The 14,602-nt window shown below is 29.6% G+C and overlaps 6 protein-coding genes and 1 non-coding gene across 11 annotated transcripts; 3 read left to right on the plus strand and 4 right to left on the minus strand.

Moving 5' to 3' along the window:
- Window positions 1–197: 197 nt before the first annotated feature.
- Pfdn4 (prefoldin subunit 4) lies at window positions 198–1,197 on the minus strand. Its single transcript, XM_033327921.2, has 4 exons — window positions 1,027–1,197; window positions 860–964; window positions 649–765; window positions 198–539 (listed from the first exon to the last, which is right to left on the minus strand). The coding sequence occupies exons 1-4, from the start codon at window positions 1,063–1,065 to the stop codon at window positions 387–389; spliced, it is 414 nt and encodes a 137-aa protein (XP_033183812.1). The 5' UTR covers window positions 1,066–1,197; the 3' UTR covers window positions 198–386.
- Window positions 1,198–1,576: 379 nt separating this feature from the next.
- Window positions 1,577–1,648, minus strand: TRNAQ-CUG (transfer RNA glutamine (anticodon CUG)). Its single transcript has one exon. It is a non-coding gene; the product is annotated as a tRNA-Gln (tRNA).
- Window positions 1,649–1,796: 148 nt separating this feature from the next.
- LOC117153656 (THUMP domain-containing protein 1) lies at window positions 1,797–3,573 on the minus strand. Its single transcript, XM_033327912.2, has 5 exons — window positions 3,416–3,573; window positions 3,008–3,267; window positions 2,775–2,936; window positions 2,469–2,713; window positions 1,797–2,392 (listed from the first exon to the last, which is right to left on the minus strand). Exons 2-5 carry the CDS (start codon window positions 3,203–3,205, stop codon window positions 2,038–2,040), a joined length of 960 nt encoding a protein of 319 aa, XP_033183803.1. The 5' UTR covers window positions 3,206–3,267; window positions 3,416–3,573; the 3' UTR covers window positions 1,797–2,037.
- A 3,466-nt stretch (window positions 3,574–7,039) lies between these two features.
- LOC117153339 (uncharacterized) lies at window positions 7,040–9,346 on the plus strand. Of its 2 annotated transcripts, XM_033327305.2 has the most exons (4): window positions 7,040–7,168; window positions 7,309–7,585; window positions 8,287–8,646; window positions 8,843–9,346. In XM_033327305.2, the coding sequence occupies exons 3-4, from the start codon at window positions 8,414–8,416 to the stop codon at window positions 9,099–9,101; spliced, it is 492 nt and encodes a 163-aa protein (XP_033183196.1). In that variant the 5' UTR covers window positions 7,040–7,168; window positions 7,309–7,585; window positions 8,287–8,413; the 3' UTR covers window positions 9,102–9,346. The 2 variants fall into 2 exon arrangements, with proteins under 2 accessions (XP_033183196.1, XP_076476737.1); XM_076620622.1 differs by lacking the exon at window positions 7,309–7,585 and having other exon boundaries at window positions 7,067–7,263.
- A 130-nt stretch (window positions 9,347–9,476) lies between these two features.
- Window positions 9,477–10,608, plus strand: LOC117153342 (uncharacterized). Its single transcript, XM_076620620.1, has 5 exons — window positions 9,477–9,691; window positions 9,750–9,846; window positions 9,923–10,007; window positions 10,073–10,225; window positions 10,306–10,608. The coding sequence occupies exons 1-5, from the start codon at window positions 9,478–9,480 to the stop codon at window positions 10,477–10,479; spliced, it is 723 nt and encodes a 240-aa protein (XP_076476735.1). The 5' UTR covers window position 9,477; the 3' UTR covers window positions 10,480–10,608.
- A 203-nt stretch (window positions 10,609–10,811) lies between these two features.
- On the plus strand, window positions 10,812–13,704 carry LOC117153336 (uncharacterized). 3 transcript variants are annotated; one of them, XR_013058974.1, is made up of 6 exons: window positions 10,812–10,857; window positions 10,932–12,168; window positions 12,238–12,424; window positions 12,504–12,734; window positions 12,803–12,901; window positions 13,014–13,150. XR_013058974.1 is itself a non-coding variant. In XM_076620691.1 (6 exons), the coding sequence occupies exons 2-6, from the start codon at window positions 11,042–11,044 to the stop codon at window positions 13,638–13,640; spliced, it is 1,938 nt and encodes a 645-aa protein (XP_076476806.1). In that variant the 5' UTR covers window positions 10,812–10,857; window positions 10,932–11,041; the 3' UTR covers window positions 13,641–13,704. The 3 variants fall into 3 exon arrangements, 2 of the variants coding, with proteins under 2 accessions (XP_076476806.1, XP_033183192.2); XM_076620691.1 differs by adding an exon at window positions 13,627–13,704 and having other exon boundaries at window positions 12,504–12,901; window positions 13,014–13,225; XM_033327301.2 differs by adding an exon at window positions 13,285–13,526 and having other exon boundaries at window positions 12,504–12,901; window positions 13,014–13,225.
- Window positions 13,705–13,802: 98 nt separating this feature from the next.
- Window positions 13,803–14,564, minus strand: LOC143303018 (uncharacterized). Of its 2 annotated transcripts, XM_076620728.1 has the most exons (3): window positions 14,476–14,564; window positions 14,144–14,396; window positions 13,803–14,061 (listed from the first exon to the last, which is right to left on the minus strand). In XM_076620728.1, exons 1-3 carry the CDS (start codon window positions 14,558–14,560, stop codon window positions 13,803–13,805), a joined length of 597 nt encoding a protein of 198 aa, XP_076476843.1. In that variant the 5' UTR covers window positions 14,561–14,564. The 2 variants fall into 2 exon arrangements, with proteins under 2 accessions (XP_076476843.1, XP_076476839.1); XM_076620724.1 differs by having other exon boundaries at window positions 14,144–14,511.
- Between the last annotated feature and the right edge of the window lie 38 nt (window positions 14,565–14,602).

Genomic DNA, 14,602 nt, shown 5'->3' on the forward strand with positions numbered 1-14,602 from the left:
GTTTAAATACAGTCTTTAATTAGATATACATATATATATATATATACATGAGATATACATGATTATAGTTTATTTATATAAACTAATATTTATATAAACAATAGTTAATGTTTAATATATCTAATAAAATATAATATTTGGACACTATGGCAATGAATTTAATATCATCAGAAAGGTAAAAACAACTTTAAGAAATATTACATGAAAGAATTATGATTAATTTATTAGGAGCTTATCACATAACAACAATTAATCAACATGTATGACATGAAAAATGCATAAATTTATAACATAATATATATTATATTCATTAGAAGACATGAGACCATAATAGTATAAAAAGTTTATTTCACATTATAAAAAAATTATATGGATATTTGACTAGATTAATCCTCCTCTGCTTCTAAATTTATACGGCTACCAAATTTTGCATATAGTTGTGTTTTTAACTCGGTTATAATATTCTTCAAATCGACACATTTACTTTCCAAATTAAAGATTTCCTTTTTCTTCTTTTCTTTAATCTCATCTAAGTAATTCTAAAATCATGAACAACAGGAAGAATATTAAATATTTTATCATTTTGTATGAAAATAATAGCAATACTTGTCTTCAAGAACACTAAGTGCGCTATTGAGAATTATGTACCTGTGTTTTTTCTAAGTCTTCATAAATAAAAACTTCACCAATGTAATATGGAATTTTTGCATCTTCATCCAAAAGAACTATTTCATCACAAGCATCTTCTAAGTTCTTTAATTCATTCTATAAAAGACAGTACAGTATATATAAAATTATACATGTCCAAATAAGGTTACAAGAGGTATGAGGTAAGGACTAGCACTAGATTAGTTAATACCTGTTTAACTTTTAATTCTTCCTTTAAGTCATCCATTTTAGCATTCTGCCTTGCAAATTTATTAATTTTTTGTTGATCTTCGTACGTAATATAAACATCAGAGTCCTATAACGCAAAATAGGTTAGATTTATGTTTGTAAAATAAAATGTAAGTGATTCTTAGGTACCGGTTGGAATCCAGCTTGAACGTTTTTTCGTGCTGACATATTTGTTACTCGTATGCTATAACTGTTTAATTCGCCGTCTAATGGCAATCTAAATAACAATTTTGAAACAAGAATGTCTAGTAGTCACGACTCACAACATTATTTTATGAAGCTAATATCTTCAAAAGCGACTAATGGTTGTTGGAAATGCATCAATAAGTGCATTATTCCTAAAGGCGCCTGTGCAATTTATCTAGCTAAGTAACATAGATACATACATCTTTTAACAAATTAAACTATTTTTTCTTAACTGCATACAAAATTAACTATTAAGATTACAGAAATCAATAATAATAAATATGACTAATTTAATTACATGCATTATTTTGTTAATAAATCTTCAAATGTTCTTTTGCATTAAATCTAATTTGCCATTTTTATATTTTCTGTTATTAATTTTATGTAACATACAATTTATTAATGAATGAAAAAGGTAAGTAGGATGAGTACATTATTGTTTAATGTATAAGAATATGTAAATATACATTCATGACAAAAAAAGGAAATACAAAGGTCCCACCGAGATTTGAACTCGGATCGCTGGATTCAGAGTCCAGAGTGCTAACCATTACACCATGGGACCTTATAAAATTTCTTTTGTTATAAACTATTCATATAGTTATGTAGAATAATTTTTTAACTTAAATTTAAAAATGTTTTTTTCTTTATAGTAATTTTCGCTGTGCACATTTGCATATGTACATGTACATTTAATCATGAAAAATGAAAACTTACTATTCAATGCATTTATTTATATCGATATTACATATTACATATATGTATTTATAAATATATATTATGTATTATTTTTTGATTTATATAAGACATAAACTTATAACTTTTACAAAAAATTACTTACATTTTACAAACAATATAAAATATCACTAATACATACAATGTAGCACTTCCTTTTTATTAGTAGGAATAAGATAATAATAGATTTATAAAGTAATATTAACATTATTTACGTATTTAATTTTTTGATTCTGCGTTGTCATGAATTATTTCTGTTGTTAAATGTTTGTCTTCTGTTATATTTCTTTTATCAGGGTTTGTCATTTTCTTTTCCTCGATGGAAGCATTTTCTTCCTTCTGTTTTATGGTATTTGTGGGTTCTTTGGTGTTACATATTTCTAGTAAATTATATTTTTTAAATTTATAGTAATTTGGAGCAATAGACATAAGACAAAAACCACGTATCATTTCAACAATTATAGCAAGTTCTGGGTTTTTCAAATCTGTTTTATTTCCAGGATTCTTTTTGTTTATTATTTCTGCTAAGTCTTTGACTACTTCATCTCTGTGTATATTATTGTTACTATGGCGTCTATAATAAAATTAGATTGATATTTATATTAAAAGTTCAATAAAATTATAAACAATTTGTAGATTAAAAGACCTACTTGAATACAATACTAAATGTTTTTGGTTCCTGTGCAAAATATTTTTCAAGCATTACATCTGCTTTAGATTTAATGTCATTCATATTTGCTTTACAGATAACTTCAATTGGAAGTAATCTTAATAAAAATCTTGTGCGTTGCTGTTTTGTGTTATCCAATTCACTAATAATTTTAGTAACTAATTCTAATGGATTTGTCAAAGTACTTTTTATAAAAATTACATTCTTCACACCAGTATCAACTACCTAATAAAAAAATTATAAATATCTAAAGTCTTTCGAAGACAAATATATCTGATAAATTCACCTGGAATCTTCTGGCATTTATTGTCTTTGAATATTCTGCTTTTAATTCATTAATTTGTTTGTTTAATGCAACTGAAATATCATCTTCGTTATCAATATTCTTTGTCTCATTCACAGAATCATCTTTCTCGGATTTTTCTTTGGAATTATCATTATCGAAGTCCTTGAATTTAAAAAAGTTTGACACTCTTATATTACTACATGTGTTTATATTATTGCTGAATTTCACTGTACCTTTGTGGTAACTGGTCCATAAATTTCATCAGCAAATTCATTAAGTAATTTATAAGCATCGCGTACACATTCTTTTTCAAAAAAATTGCATGTGCATAAGAAACCTTTTATACCTGGTTCCAAATTAAATTGTTTACGTCTTTTTTGGTTATAATTATGATTATGAAAGTTACTCTCTTTTCGCTTTTGGACGTACATCTTTGTTAGAAACTCCTGTATTATGGATTTTATTTTATTTATTTAGAAGATGAAAAGATTTCCTGAAAAATATATTTTTATTTTGTATAATAGATAATAAAAACAAGCATGTGGTACTATTTACTAATATTTATTGTGGAGAGCTGTGCAAATCTAATAAATTAAATGTAATATTTTTAGTATTAGATTCTATGTATATTAAATACTTACGCTTTTATGTAATAAAATATTTTTACATTAATTATTCAAAATATGAAACTAATTATACTTTTTAAATGATTTAGTTTATTCGTATGTTTGTAATTACATATAAACATAACCAACTTATTCGTATATCATTCGATCTAAGAGCCCTCTTACTGTACCTATATGTCATTTTCAATCATTTTCCAACACTAATTTCTATGTAATTTATATATAGTATGTATAAATATAATGGTAAAATAAATTTACAATAGCATCAGTTATATATTACAATTTTTTATTTTTCTATATAGGTATTAATAATATGTACAATTGTAGAAATAAGTAAAAATATATAAAAAGTATATAAAAAAAACATAAAAATATGTATTATGCTAAAATGTGTGAAATATATTACTATATAGTTACTTAGGTGAGTTATAAATTTCGGCACCTTAACACCAAAATTATATAACAATAATATAACAATAACATAACAACAATAATAGAATATATTACAATTTAAAGGTGTTTCATTTTAACATTTCGGCGAACTGTATTACAAAAATCTTCTTTGGGTTTATATCATAAACAATTTTTTGTTAAAAAGTTAAAAAAAAATGAATTGATCGATTCTTTATTTGATGTGAATTAATTGAGTCTTTATGATCTTTTGTGTTTATATTGATTGTAATAATTCTTTCAAAGAAATTCTTATATCTCTATAATTTTCATTGTTTTTATAATATTTATATTAAAGAAGAATTAAATAATATAAAAGAAAGTTATTACTGTTTCTTTTATTTACATTTGCAGATTTTTGGATTGTTCTGTAACATTAGCTTTGCTAACTGCATCATTGCATGTTTCGACAATAAGATTTAATGTTATTGAATTGGTTGTAACATTATGATTTGTAATATTTTTATTTTTATTTTGAATAGATCTTGTTGACATTTTATGGTATTTTATTAAGGTTTTATAAATAAGGTTTTATAAACTTTTACTATTTACTTCCTGAAAAGCTTTTTCTCCCATAAACTTTCTATTTCTGAATGTAAAATTTAATTTTTTTTTGTTATTAACATAATTTCGATCAAATACTATTTTATCCCAAAATTTTATTCCAATATAAGTATCTATTTAAACTTTCATCTGAAAGTAGCTCTATGTAAGATATAGATCTATGTTTATCAACTTCGTTCATTATTTCTAGCAAATTTTGTAATAAAAAGGCAGGGAGTTTCACAATTGGCACACATTCCATATTATCTACAAAAAGATTTGAAAATCTTATATTACACATTACTTATACATTATTCATATCCTTAAAGTTATCGTAGTATATGTTGAAACAAGAGATAATATGTGTTTTTAAGTCACTTATAATTTTACCACTTTCAGTCTTAGTTTAAGTTGGCTATGTAGTATTGACAATAAACTGAATGTGTATTTGTTTTTATTTTATTCTGTTCATTATTTTTTACTTTCATATAAATACATTGTGCATCATGTGGTCTAATCAGAGCTATAAGATCCCAAGAGTAAACTCTCAATGATATTGAGTCTCTGCTGCTAAATAAAATTATGAAGCAAATAATATGTATCTTTTACTACCTTTAAGTATAAAATTTAGCATATTTTCTTTTAACATCTACTATCATGATGATTTCATCAGATTTATTTCATTGTGGTTTCTTATCTTTTGGTTCTTGGGTATCAGCTATAATTTAAATATAATAATTTATCATACATATGAATGTTTTAATCTACATGAAAATACATATTTAATTCAGTACAATTCCTTTTTTTTGTAATATCTGTATCAAAATTGTCATTGCATTCAATATTTTTCCTAGCAGTGTTATTGGGAATATACATATAATTCATTGTATTTATAGATGTGGAAGTATTTAATTCTTTATATATATATATAATGTCCAAGTATTTTATTTATCTTTTTCTTTCTGTTTTTCTTGTAAATTCTCAGTTTATTGAGACTTTACTTTTTTATTCTTTTCAAGTTCTAAAAGTAATCTAAACTCGTAATCACATTCATTTATTAATTTTATGATTTTAAATAACTTCTTCTGATTACATTAATAAACAAAAATATTACATAACAAGATAGTATTTCATTTATTAATACATTCAACTACTAAACAAAATTTTTTATTTTTGGTAAATAAATTGTTGAATCATTTATATAAATATACGAGTTCATCGCAACGAGGTTATAATTCATATTGCCTCCAATTTCTTTTAAAACTTTTATATACTTGTTCGTGAACTAAATTAAATTCTTCATCAGGATCAGGAAATTCATCAATTCAGGAAATTTACAATTACAAGTATATAATAATTAGCAATATTGTAATTATTATATATTGATATTTTTTAATTTAATCTTTGCTATACATTCCTGTGCTGTGGAATCTGTTGTATTTTCCCGCGTATTTTTCCGCGGCAATTTTGAATTGTAACACATAAGCAAATAAACAATTACGATTTCACAGTACATAAAGATAAGTGATACCAATACATATTTAACCATATTATTATTATTTTATCATTATATGTTATTATCATTATTATTTTTTGACTCTATGGCTTTCCCTTCATACTTTTTTGCTCTTCTTAATGCTTTTTCTTTGATTTCTGTTAGCTTGCATTCTTCTATCAATATATAATTCGGTGTTGTCATATCTAAACCTAAGATCCATTTCACATATCATCTTTGTATTCTATCCAGCCTTTCTTCCATGTTTCATCCCCATACCTCTGCTCCAAACATTTTCATTCTCCTCTTGTAGTCTTGTTTGAAAATTCTTTCTCCCACGCTCCATGTTTTCTCCATTACTATTGTTGCTCTCTTTTTCCTGTTTTGTATGTGTTTCTCATCACTGCCGTTTTTCTGTACTATGTATCCTAGGTATCTTATGTCGTCCACTTCTTCTAATTCTCGCTCTCCCCATTTCCATTTTCTTTGTCTCCTCTTGTTCTCTCTTTTTTCAAAAACTATTATTTTAGTCTTTTCCGTGCTCTGTTCCAATTCGGTTTCTTTTAAAAAATTTTCGAATCTCTTTAGCATTTCCTTTAGCTCCTCCTCTCTATCCGCCTGTAGCATAATATCGTCTGCGTATGGCAATGACCATACCTTCCTTTCTCCTACCACTATGCCCCTCTTTTTCATATAAAAAGATATAGATTAATTTAAACACTATAATAAAAAATTATTTCAACTCAATTTTTACGTAACGCATTTCAAGTATTTGCTGCCGAGTAATGTCGTCAAGTATATGTGTTCTGCATTCAGAATAACGAGTTGTTTCAGAGACAGTGCTTTGAATAACAAAGACCATATCTGGTATGTAGAACGAATTTAGTTAGACATCAGAGCAACGTCGGAACCTTTTATAAATTGTAATATACTTTAATTATATTGACATACATTAGAAAAGTGTAGCACTTACATTTAGATATAAAAGTAATTTTATTTTAATATTAAATATTACTTTTCTTAAAAAAATATATATATATATAAATATAGGAAATATCTGATAAAAATTTTTGCGAGATTTGTGATTAGAAATAACATTATTACTATGTAATATCTTTAATACATTGTATGTATATTTTTACTGTTAGCAGATATATTTAACTTTGACAAGTGTATTTTCGGCATCAGGCAAATCACACGTCAGTCTGTGGCGTGGCGTCACGAGAATAGCATCGTGGGGTAAATTCTCGTCTCGTTCAGAAATAATATCTACCTACGTAGTACGTACTGTTAATGTTACGAATCTGTATATAATTACAAATATTTATTCGCAAATATTTTGAGTGTTCCAACATTCAGACCTCAATTAACTTAGGTAATGTAGTTTTGTTAATAACTATGTGTTAATTCTACTTTTAAGGGAGAAGTATTAATATTGTTATAAGTTTTGGAGTAAACTTGTGTAAACAAATAAGTGAATGAATAAGTGTTACGACAAAGAATTGAGCAATTTGGTTATGAAAGGTTATGAACATCAACTGTAACGTTGTTTCATTCCTTGGAAGCAACCCTTGCGATTAAGACAATCAGCCACTGTGAATCCGGTTTCTTTAAAATTGCGATCAATACTGTTCTGTTTGAGTTCTCCTAAGCGAAGCGAGAGAGCAATACCGCTCTTCGATTATGTTTGTGTACATGTATGTATAACTGAAATGTCATGTGCTTCTTTGTAAATCGAGAATTGAACTGATAATTAATAGTAATACAGACGATAAATATTCATAGTAAATTGACAAATGTTCAAAAATTTGTAGTTTAATGGTAAATTAATAGCGTAGAAATTTTTGAAGCAACTTTATTTATGAATCACAAAATGACATGCTCAAATTTCACGATTAAATATTTACCAATTATTTTGCTACATTAGCCGATTATTTTTAAAGATATTAATTCAACTATTGTACTTCGTCATAGTTAGCGTATTATTTGCTTTCATAAATCCAGCTTTATAAAATACTAAGTTATAGGTATAGTCTATTGTTTATCGTTTTCTTTCCCGTCACTGGGAACTTTTTATTAATCTGCGATAGTTTTGTGTGACGTCGGTTTGTCGGTTTAGATAACAACACACATACTCACGTTTGTTACTGTAATAATGTCCTCGGTGATTTTGTAATTTCTTATTTCTGTGTTATTGTGAAAACGTTTACCCGACACATTCATTAAGCAAAATCTTTTCTTTTGTTACATTTCGTTAAGTCTTATATCTCTCTTTGTTAATTTATTCTTTTCAGATAGTATCTTTCGTAATAAATCTCTGTCTTTTGAATGTTAAGATTATACTCTGAATTTAATTATTTATAAGATTTATAACATAGATTTTTCTCTATACCATTAGGTACGACCTATCGCATATGAGTTAGATAACATGAGTTTGAATTACGTAGAATCACATATAGATGAGTTATATCGAGTTTAGTCACTTGTAACGAAAAGCAAGTGTACATTCACTGGAGGAATGAAGTATGCAGACCTCTTTACCAAGACAAACCATCGGCTGCATCGGAAAATGTACTTCTGGACTAAGTATCGATGAATTAGATCAGATTACAGATAATATACATAAAACTCTGACTCATCCACGTGGAAGGGAGATTTTTAAAAAATTTTTGGAACAACGTGGTCTCAGGGACAACCTTGAGTGTTTGGCATTGTACGAAACATGTATGCAGATTATCACAGAAGAGACAAACTTTTCGTAAGTTTTCTTCCCAAAAATAATAGTAATTGAGTTTTAAGAAATACATATTACTTTTGAAGACTGTCTTTTAAACCATTTTCTTGAGAAAATTATCTTTTAAGCGGTAGCCATTTTTGAAATGTTAGGTTTGGAAGAGAAACGCTTTTACCAGTCGGTAAAACAGTTAACTGACAAGTAAATAATGAATTTCCAGATACTCGAAAAAGGGAACAACACTGGAGTCGTTAATCAAGAGGGTTATGCAAGTGAAAGAAATGGCTGAAGATTTGGACGGTGTACCGCAGATAGACATGGCACTTCTAGAACGTTTCAATGAAACGTTAAATAGCGATTCGAGGACTTCTTTACTCAGCATATTAGCAGATACCAGAGATCGGTGTCGCGATCATTTGAGAAACGTTCATGAAAGTTTCAAACAATATGCATCGGAACCGTGTCCGATAATTAAATAATTAATAAACATATCTTTTTTTTTTTTGTATCTTTGTGCCTTTAAAACTTCATTCGTATAGATGCAGGAAGTTATTCTCCATTTTCTTTAAATGTGTAAAAGTTAGCACGTGAAACATGTTTCACGTAACAATCTCTATATGTGATGACGAATGTCGTATATTTTCTGTATACTTTTACTCATTGAATGTTATACTGTGATTATTTAAATTATGTAATTTAATAAAAAAAAAAGCAAAAATGAAAACTCGATGATTTATATTTTTGATAGTTTAAATGTTATCCCGAATATAACAGCAAGTGTAGCAACATTCAAATGCTTCTTCATTCATGTCGGTATTCAATTAATTGATAGTTGTTAGATATGTTAATTATGAAATGTATCAAGAACATAAGGAAGATTCTCGTGTGCAAACAATGATTGTAAAAATAAATAATATACGCAGTACCATAAAATCTTTGGAGGAAAGTCTCATGATTACCCGGAGCTTAGAAGCGGAGCGATGGCTACGATACTCAAATTTAAAAGCAAAAAGCAAAATAATGATGGACGATCTCAGAAAAGCAAATAAACGCAATAAAAATATGCTCAGTATGTGGGAATGTTTAAGCCGTGAGGAACAATAACGTTATTGACATTATGTTTGTAGATTTATTTCGACAGAGTGTTACTGACATTCGTCTTGGAAGCGATATTACGTTGCCAGATTCTTTGAAAAAGGAAGTACAAAGATCTTGGCATCAGAAGTAACGTTATTTATTATTTACATTATAACACAAATTAATAAACGTTTAAAAAAATTGATGTTAAAATATTTACAAGGTACGATGCTTTATTAACGCGCAACGAGCAATTAAAACGAGAACTTAATTCCCGAAATTTGCTTCTTAAAGAAAAAACGCAGGAGGTACATAGTTTTGTACGTTTTAACATATTTATGTTAATTTTATCGTTAAAATTGATCGATTCTAGATCAGTAGTCTTCAACAAAAATTATTAACACTTGGCGATAGACTCGTTGAACGGAACGAATCCGTGGAAAGTATTTGTAAAAAATACTTGACTTTAAAAAGACGAAAAGATGAACAAGAAATTTTGTTACGTGGTTCTATCGAAACGTTACAGGTTGAAATATTTGAAGAAGCGAACATTAGATAGAAAATATTCAATAAACAGTTTGAGAACTGAAAATAATTATGTATTAGGATACATTGAGGAAATCAAACGACGGGGCTTTTAAAAAAGATTCTGAAATATCCTCGATAGTCAGTAAAGATGCGTTATCAGCTCGAGAAATTCGACGTAGCGATGGGCTAGTTTACGAAAATTCTTTTTTTAAGAGTTCTTCTGCAGAAAGCGAAACGCAGTTACAAAACTAGCGGAAATAGCAGCGCTATTCCTTTTGATTAAACCGTTTAGTCGATTTTCCCGAAATTGTAAGCTCTGTTAATATTTTTCACGAGAGATTTTACGTGCAAACTTTTCAAAGATAAGATCCGTAAAACCATACAGTTGCAGAGTTCGAGCGGGTTAAGAAGAAGATCGTAGGTGGGAACATGAGGGTCACTGTTTAAGAACATCGGAATTATGCAACTCTAAAGGTAATAACCGGATGAAAGAGACACATTAAATTAAGTTAGCGGCGATCGATGACAAGTGCTTCACTATAAAAGCAACAACTTTGTTCAGACTAGTCTTACTTGGTGCTGATCAGCACTGAGAGAACTCAGGGTTATCTGATTGTTATTAGACTTCGTGTAAGTTGATCTTTTTTAAGCGATTAATAAATCTTCGATACTTTAATTTGTTGACCTCTAAATCGTTTTTACAGGTGTAACCGATCAGTGCGATAAAAAATATAACGACAAAACATAGAATCTGGACAAGATTTCGCATTTTCGAAGCAGAAGGATTCAACAAGTGCAAAGTTGATAAAACATCATGACGAAAATATACGAAGCATTCTTCATGCTCTATACCTTTCTTTTCTCTCCGTTAATTATTTTACTATTAATATGCTCGTACTTTTATCGTCGAATCGTAGAGATCGTTCTAAGGATACAATTGAAGGATAAATTCGCTGGTCTTCTTGATGGGACGGATTGCGTTTGGGCTATAGAACAATCATCGGCACTTTCTGTGAACAACATCCTTATGATCTTAGAAAAAGATGCTCGACATTCGAACGCCAACTTCTTGGAGAGTTTTCGAGATTTGGCAAAAAATCGTATAGTGTGCTCGTATTTCGAGAAGTTATTGTATAAGAGAAAGAGAAAGTTCGGCTACTATTTCTGGGAGAGGAGCGAGGAGATCGATCTGAAAGGACGGATCAGATGGTTGGAATATGAGCGTGGGAACTGCGACGGATCCTGTGACAATATTTATAACGGTCACTTGAAAAGGGTTTTGTCGAATGTTTGCAATCAGCCTCTACCGGAGAATCATACAGCATCCTGGGAGATTTTAATTGGGAAATGTTGCCCCAGGTCGAGTCATCATTATCTTCGACGAATGGAGGAACGTTTGACGAGCAAAATCAAGGTTCCTATTTTGTTTCGCGTCCATCATTCCTTAGGCGATGGTATGGCTCTCCTCAAATTCTTTAGGGACATTATTATCGACAAAGAACCGGTCCCAGAAACGTTCTTGCAGTTGGAGCATACGAGTTTTAGAATGAAGAGCGAGAAAACGAAGAAGTCAAATGCGACAGTACCTGTGACGAATCCTGTGAATCCTTGCTTGAACATCGACAACAGCTTAAACAGCACTACAGTTCAAAAGGATGTTATGTCGGCTACCATGCCGTTCATCTATTTAGTGGTGTTTCCACATGTCGTTAAATTATTAAAGAAAAGGTTCAACGAGGGACTAGAGTACCTGCGAAACGTTACTTTGGAAGAATTGAGACAGGAAACGAGACTATTTCTAATGGGAGAACGAGATAAATTAAATACTTTTTTCTCGGAAATTGTTTGGAAGAAGGTACAGAATTATTTAAAAATGACGAAGATTATCATAGATGCTCCTGGTTGCTTGATTCAACAAGCTTTTCGTAGCATGGACAAAAGGTTTGTTTATCCGTTCACTAACTTTTCTTTCCAAACACGTTAAAAATATTGTAAAATGTTTTATCGTAGCGCACTCCATGGAGCAGAATTATCAGGTGAAAAATTGATCTCTTATTGGCTCGAGGATGATTTCAAGAATGCCTGCAATCAGAGGCTCTTTACAAAGATTCAGAACATAAGAAGCATCACAGGCGCAAGATTTGGAGACGTACTATTAGCTGCTCTGTCCGTTAGTTTACACAAGTACTTTCTTCGGGTAAGTGGTTAGGTATTCTTTACCTGTATTTGAATTTTCTTCGCGAATAGTTACTTCTACGAGAATTTAAATTTTACAGATGAACGAACCGGTTCCAACGAAATTAAGCGTCGTCCTACCGATGAAAATCGAGGAATGGAGCGAGAACCTTCCGTTGCAAAATAATTTCTCAGTTGGCATATTGCCGCTTTGTATTTCGCAGATAAACGGCAAACAGCTTGCGGATCCACGTGAAAATTCTCAACTTTTAGAACGCCTTGATGCTATTAAGAGAGCAAATGATTCGCTCAGAAAGAGTCCCGATTACAAAGTGAATTTTTTGGTGATGAAGTATCTCACAGCTGTGTTGCCTGATAAATTTTTACGACCGATTTTTAGGAGTTACAGCACGATGGTGTTTAGCAATTTAGTTGGTCCTCAGGAAGTAAAATTAATGGGCCATCCTTTGAAAAATATCGTTTTTTGGATACCAAACAGGTTACAAGTTTTTTTATGCCATATACTTCCTGTCCTCTTATATGATGTTTTAGTAAAAAAACCATATCTCAAAGATTGGAAGTACCACAGCTTTCAGAGTTATCGTTTTCAGGAGTTACACGGGAATTGGATGTTCGTTGTTAACTTATCGGGGTTACCTGCACTTATCTTTGATCGCTGATAAAGCTTTGGTGCAAAATGAAAAGGCTCTTACAAGAATCTTGGAGAACACTGTAAATGAAATTGATAATCTTTACGACAGGCTAACTTTATCATTTTTTTCGAAAAAACTTCATAGGAGTATATCAACACCCACAAAGAAAGGTAGGTCAATCGAGAAGTACTTAATAAGAAAGTATTGACATAATTTTTTATACTTTCAGCAATCGGTGTGTTGTAAAATCGTGGAAGACATTTGTATCTCTTATTTTTTTGTATTCATTATTCACATTTTTTCATAAAATTTTATTTTATAATACACCGGCAATGTTTTACCATTGTATTTTATCATATAAAATCGTTGTAAATAATTGACTTTTATGCTGATTGTGAGACTCGATGAATTATGCGTATTCTGATTTGTATTTTTATTATACATAATAAAAAATATATTTTCTTAAACATATACGTAAGTGCTCTATTTTAAATGTTTTCTGAAATATTTTGTAAACACTATATGTAGAGTGAAATATATTATTAATTAATAAGATCATACAATTTTTTAGGTCGTAAAAAATAATGCGTATACAATACATAAAATAAATGGTAACTTCGAAGTTTCATATCTATATCTCTACAAAGATATTTAAAGAAATCATGAAACTTTTCAATTATCGATCTATTGTTCATACCATTTCTTCTTAAATATTATCTTCCCAAAAACGAAGAAGAAAGTCAGCTCTCATCGATTCGTTTTCAAAAATAAATAAGGCCAGAAAACAATGTCAAAAAGGGTATTAAAAAAGGAGAAACTAGTTCGTCGACGATTCGTAATTTTTGGTGGTGCGTGTACTATTGAGCTTGTTTTGATACGATGAGTCAAAATATACTTCGCTTTGTGTTGACCTCTCTTTTCTTTTTTACTGTATTCGCTATTGCAATCAGACGAAATATCCACATCCTCTGAGGTCGTCTCGATGTATTTTCGATATTTCAATGACCTGTTGATAATCACATGTAATTATCGTGACAATCATTATACTCTGAGCTTCAAGTAGATAATTTTAAATATATCATTTTAACCATTTTTTCTTTCTAATTTCTTCCGGGGACGAACTCTTTAAATCGCTGTTATCTTCCTGTTGATTTGTGGAAACTGGATTGTGTTCGCTGCACGATTTGCAAGGGCAGTTCAGTTTCAAACTTCGTAGAATTGTTAAAACGCGAGGGTCATCGATACTACTAATAATAGCCGGGGATTCGTCGGCCGATGTTAATCCACGATCCTCCGCTTCTTCATCTGCCTCTAACGTCGAAGTTTCCTCTTTGTTCCAAACTGTTCTAGATAAAATGAATGTTTTTGAGTCAATTAATATTTTCCCTTTGATATAGATTTTAAAAATTATCGCGTGTACTTGTATCCTTTTGTAATTCGTTGAAACGAACCACATCTTGTTTATGAATACTTTGTTCTTCTTTACTGGATGATCTTTTTTTCATACTTTTTTCCGAGATATCGATGCTTTAAATTCATGTTTAATT

The sequence above is a fragment of the Bombus vancouverensis genome, chromosome 1 (assembly GCF_051014615.1).
Source record: "Bombus vancouverensis nearcticus chromosome 1, iyBomVanc1_principal, whole genome shotgun sequence".
NCBI classification, from domain to species: Eukaryota; Metazoa; Arthropoda; class Insecta; order Hymenoptera; family Apidae; genus Bombus; species Bombus vancouverensis.

Excerpts from the sequence above, each read along its gene's own strand:
- Pfdn4 (XM_033327921.2), bottom strand. The coding sequence starts at position 1,065 with ATGTCAGCACGAAAAAACGTTCAAGCTGGATTCCAACCG. Across the intron at positions 965-1,026 it reads TTCAAGCTGGATTCCAACCG|GACTCTGATGTTTATATTAC; the intron begins GTACCTAAGAAT and ends TTTGCGTTATAG. Across the intron at positions 766-859 it reads AAGAATTAAAAGTTAAACAG|AATGAATTAAAGAACTTAGA; the intron begins GTATTAACTAAT and ends TGTCTTTTATAG.
- LOC117153656 (XM_033327912.2), bottom strand. The coding sequence starts at position 3,205 with ATGTACGTCCAAAAGCGAAAAGAGAGTAACTTTCATAATCATAATTAT. Across the intron at positions 2,714-2,774 it reads TAAATGCCAGAAGATTCCAG|GTAGTTGATACTGGTGTGAA; the intron begins GTGAATTTATCA and ends TTTTTTTATTAG. Across the intron at positions 2,393-2,468 it reads ACATTTAGTATTGTATTCAA|ACGCCATAGTAACAATAATA; the intron begins GTAGGTCTTTTA and ends ATTTTATTATAG.
- LOC117153339 (XM_033327305.2), top strand. The coding sequence starts at position 8,414 with ATGCAGACCTCTTTACCAAGACAAACCATCGGCTGCATCGGAAAATGT. Across the intron at positions 8,647-8,842 it reads ACAGAAGAGACAAACTTTTC|ATACTCGAAAAAGGGAACAA; the intron begins GTAAGTTTTCTT and ends ATGAATTTCCAG.
- LOC117153342 (XM_076620620.1), top strand. The coding sequence starts at position 9,478 with ATGTATCAAGAACATAAGGAAGATTCTCGTGTGCAAACAATGATTGTA. Across the intron at positions 9,692-9,749 it reads ACGCAATAAAAATATGCTCA|ATTTATTTCGACAGAGTGTT; the intron begins GTATGTGGGAAT and ends TTATGTTTGTAG. Across the intron at positions 9,847-9,922 it reads CAAAGATCTTGGCATCAGAA|GTACGATGCTTTATTAACGC; the intron begins GTAACGTTATTT and ends AATATTTACAAG.
- LOC117153336 (XM_033327301.2), top strand. The coding sequence starts at position 11,042 with ATGACGAAAATATACGAAGCATTCTTCATGCTCTATACCTTTCTTTTC. Across the intron at positions 12,169-12,237 it reads TTTCGTAGCATGGACAAAAG|CGCACTCCATGGAGCAGAAT; the intron begins GTTTGTTTATCC and ends GTTTTATCGTAG. Across the intron at positions 12,425-12,503 it reads TACACAAGTACTTTCTTCGG|ATGAACGAACCGGTTCCAAC; the intron begins GTAAGTGGTTAG and ends TAAATTTTACAG.
- LOC143303018 (XM_076620724.1), bottom strand. The coding sequence starts at position 14,511 with ATGTGGTTCGTTTCAACGAATTACAAAAGGATACAAGTACACGCGATA. Across the intron at positions 14,062-14,143 it reads GAAATTAGAAAGAAAAAATG|GTCATTGAAATATCGAAAAT; the intron begins GTTAAAATGATA and ends GATTATCAACAG.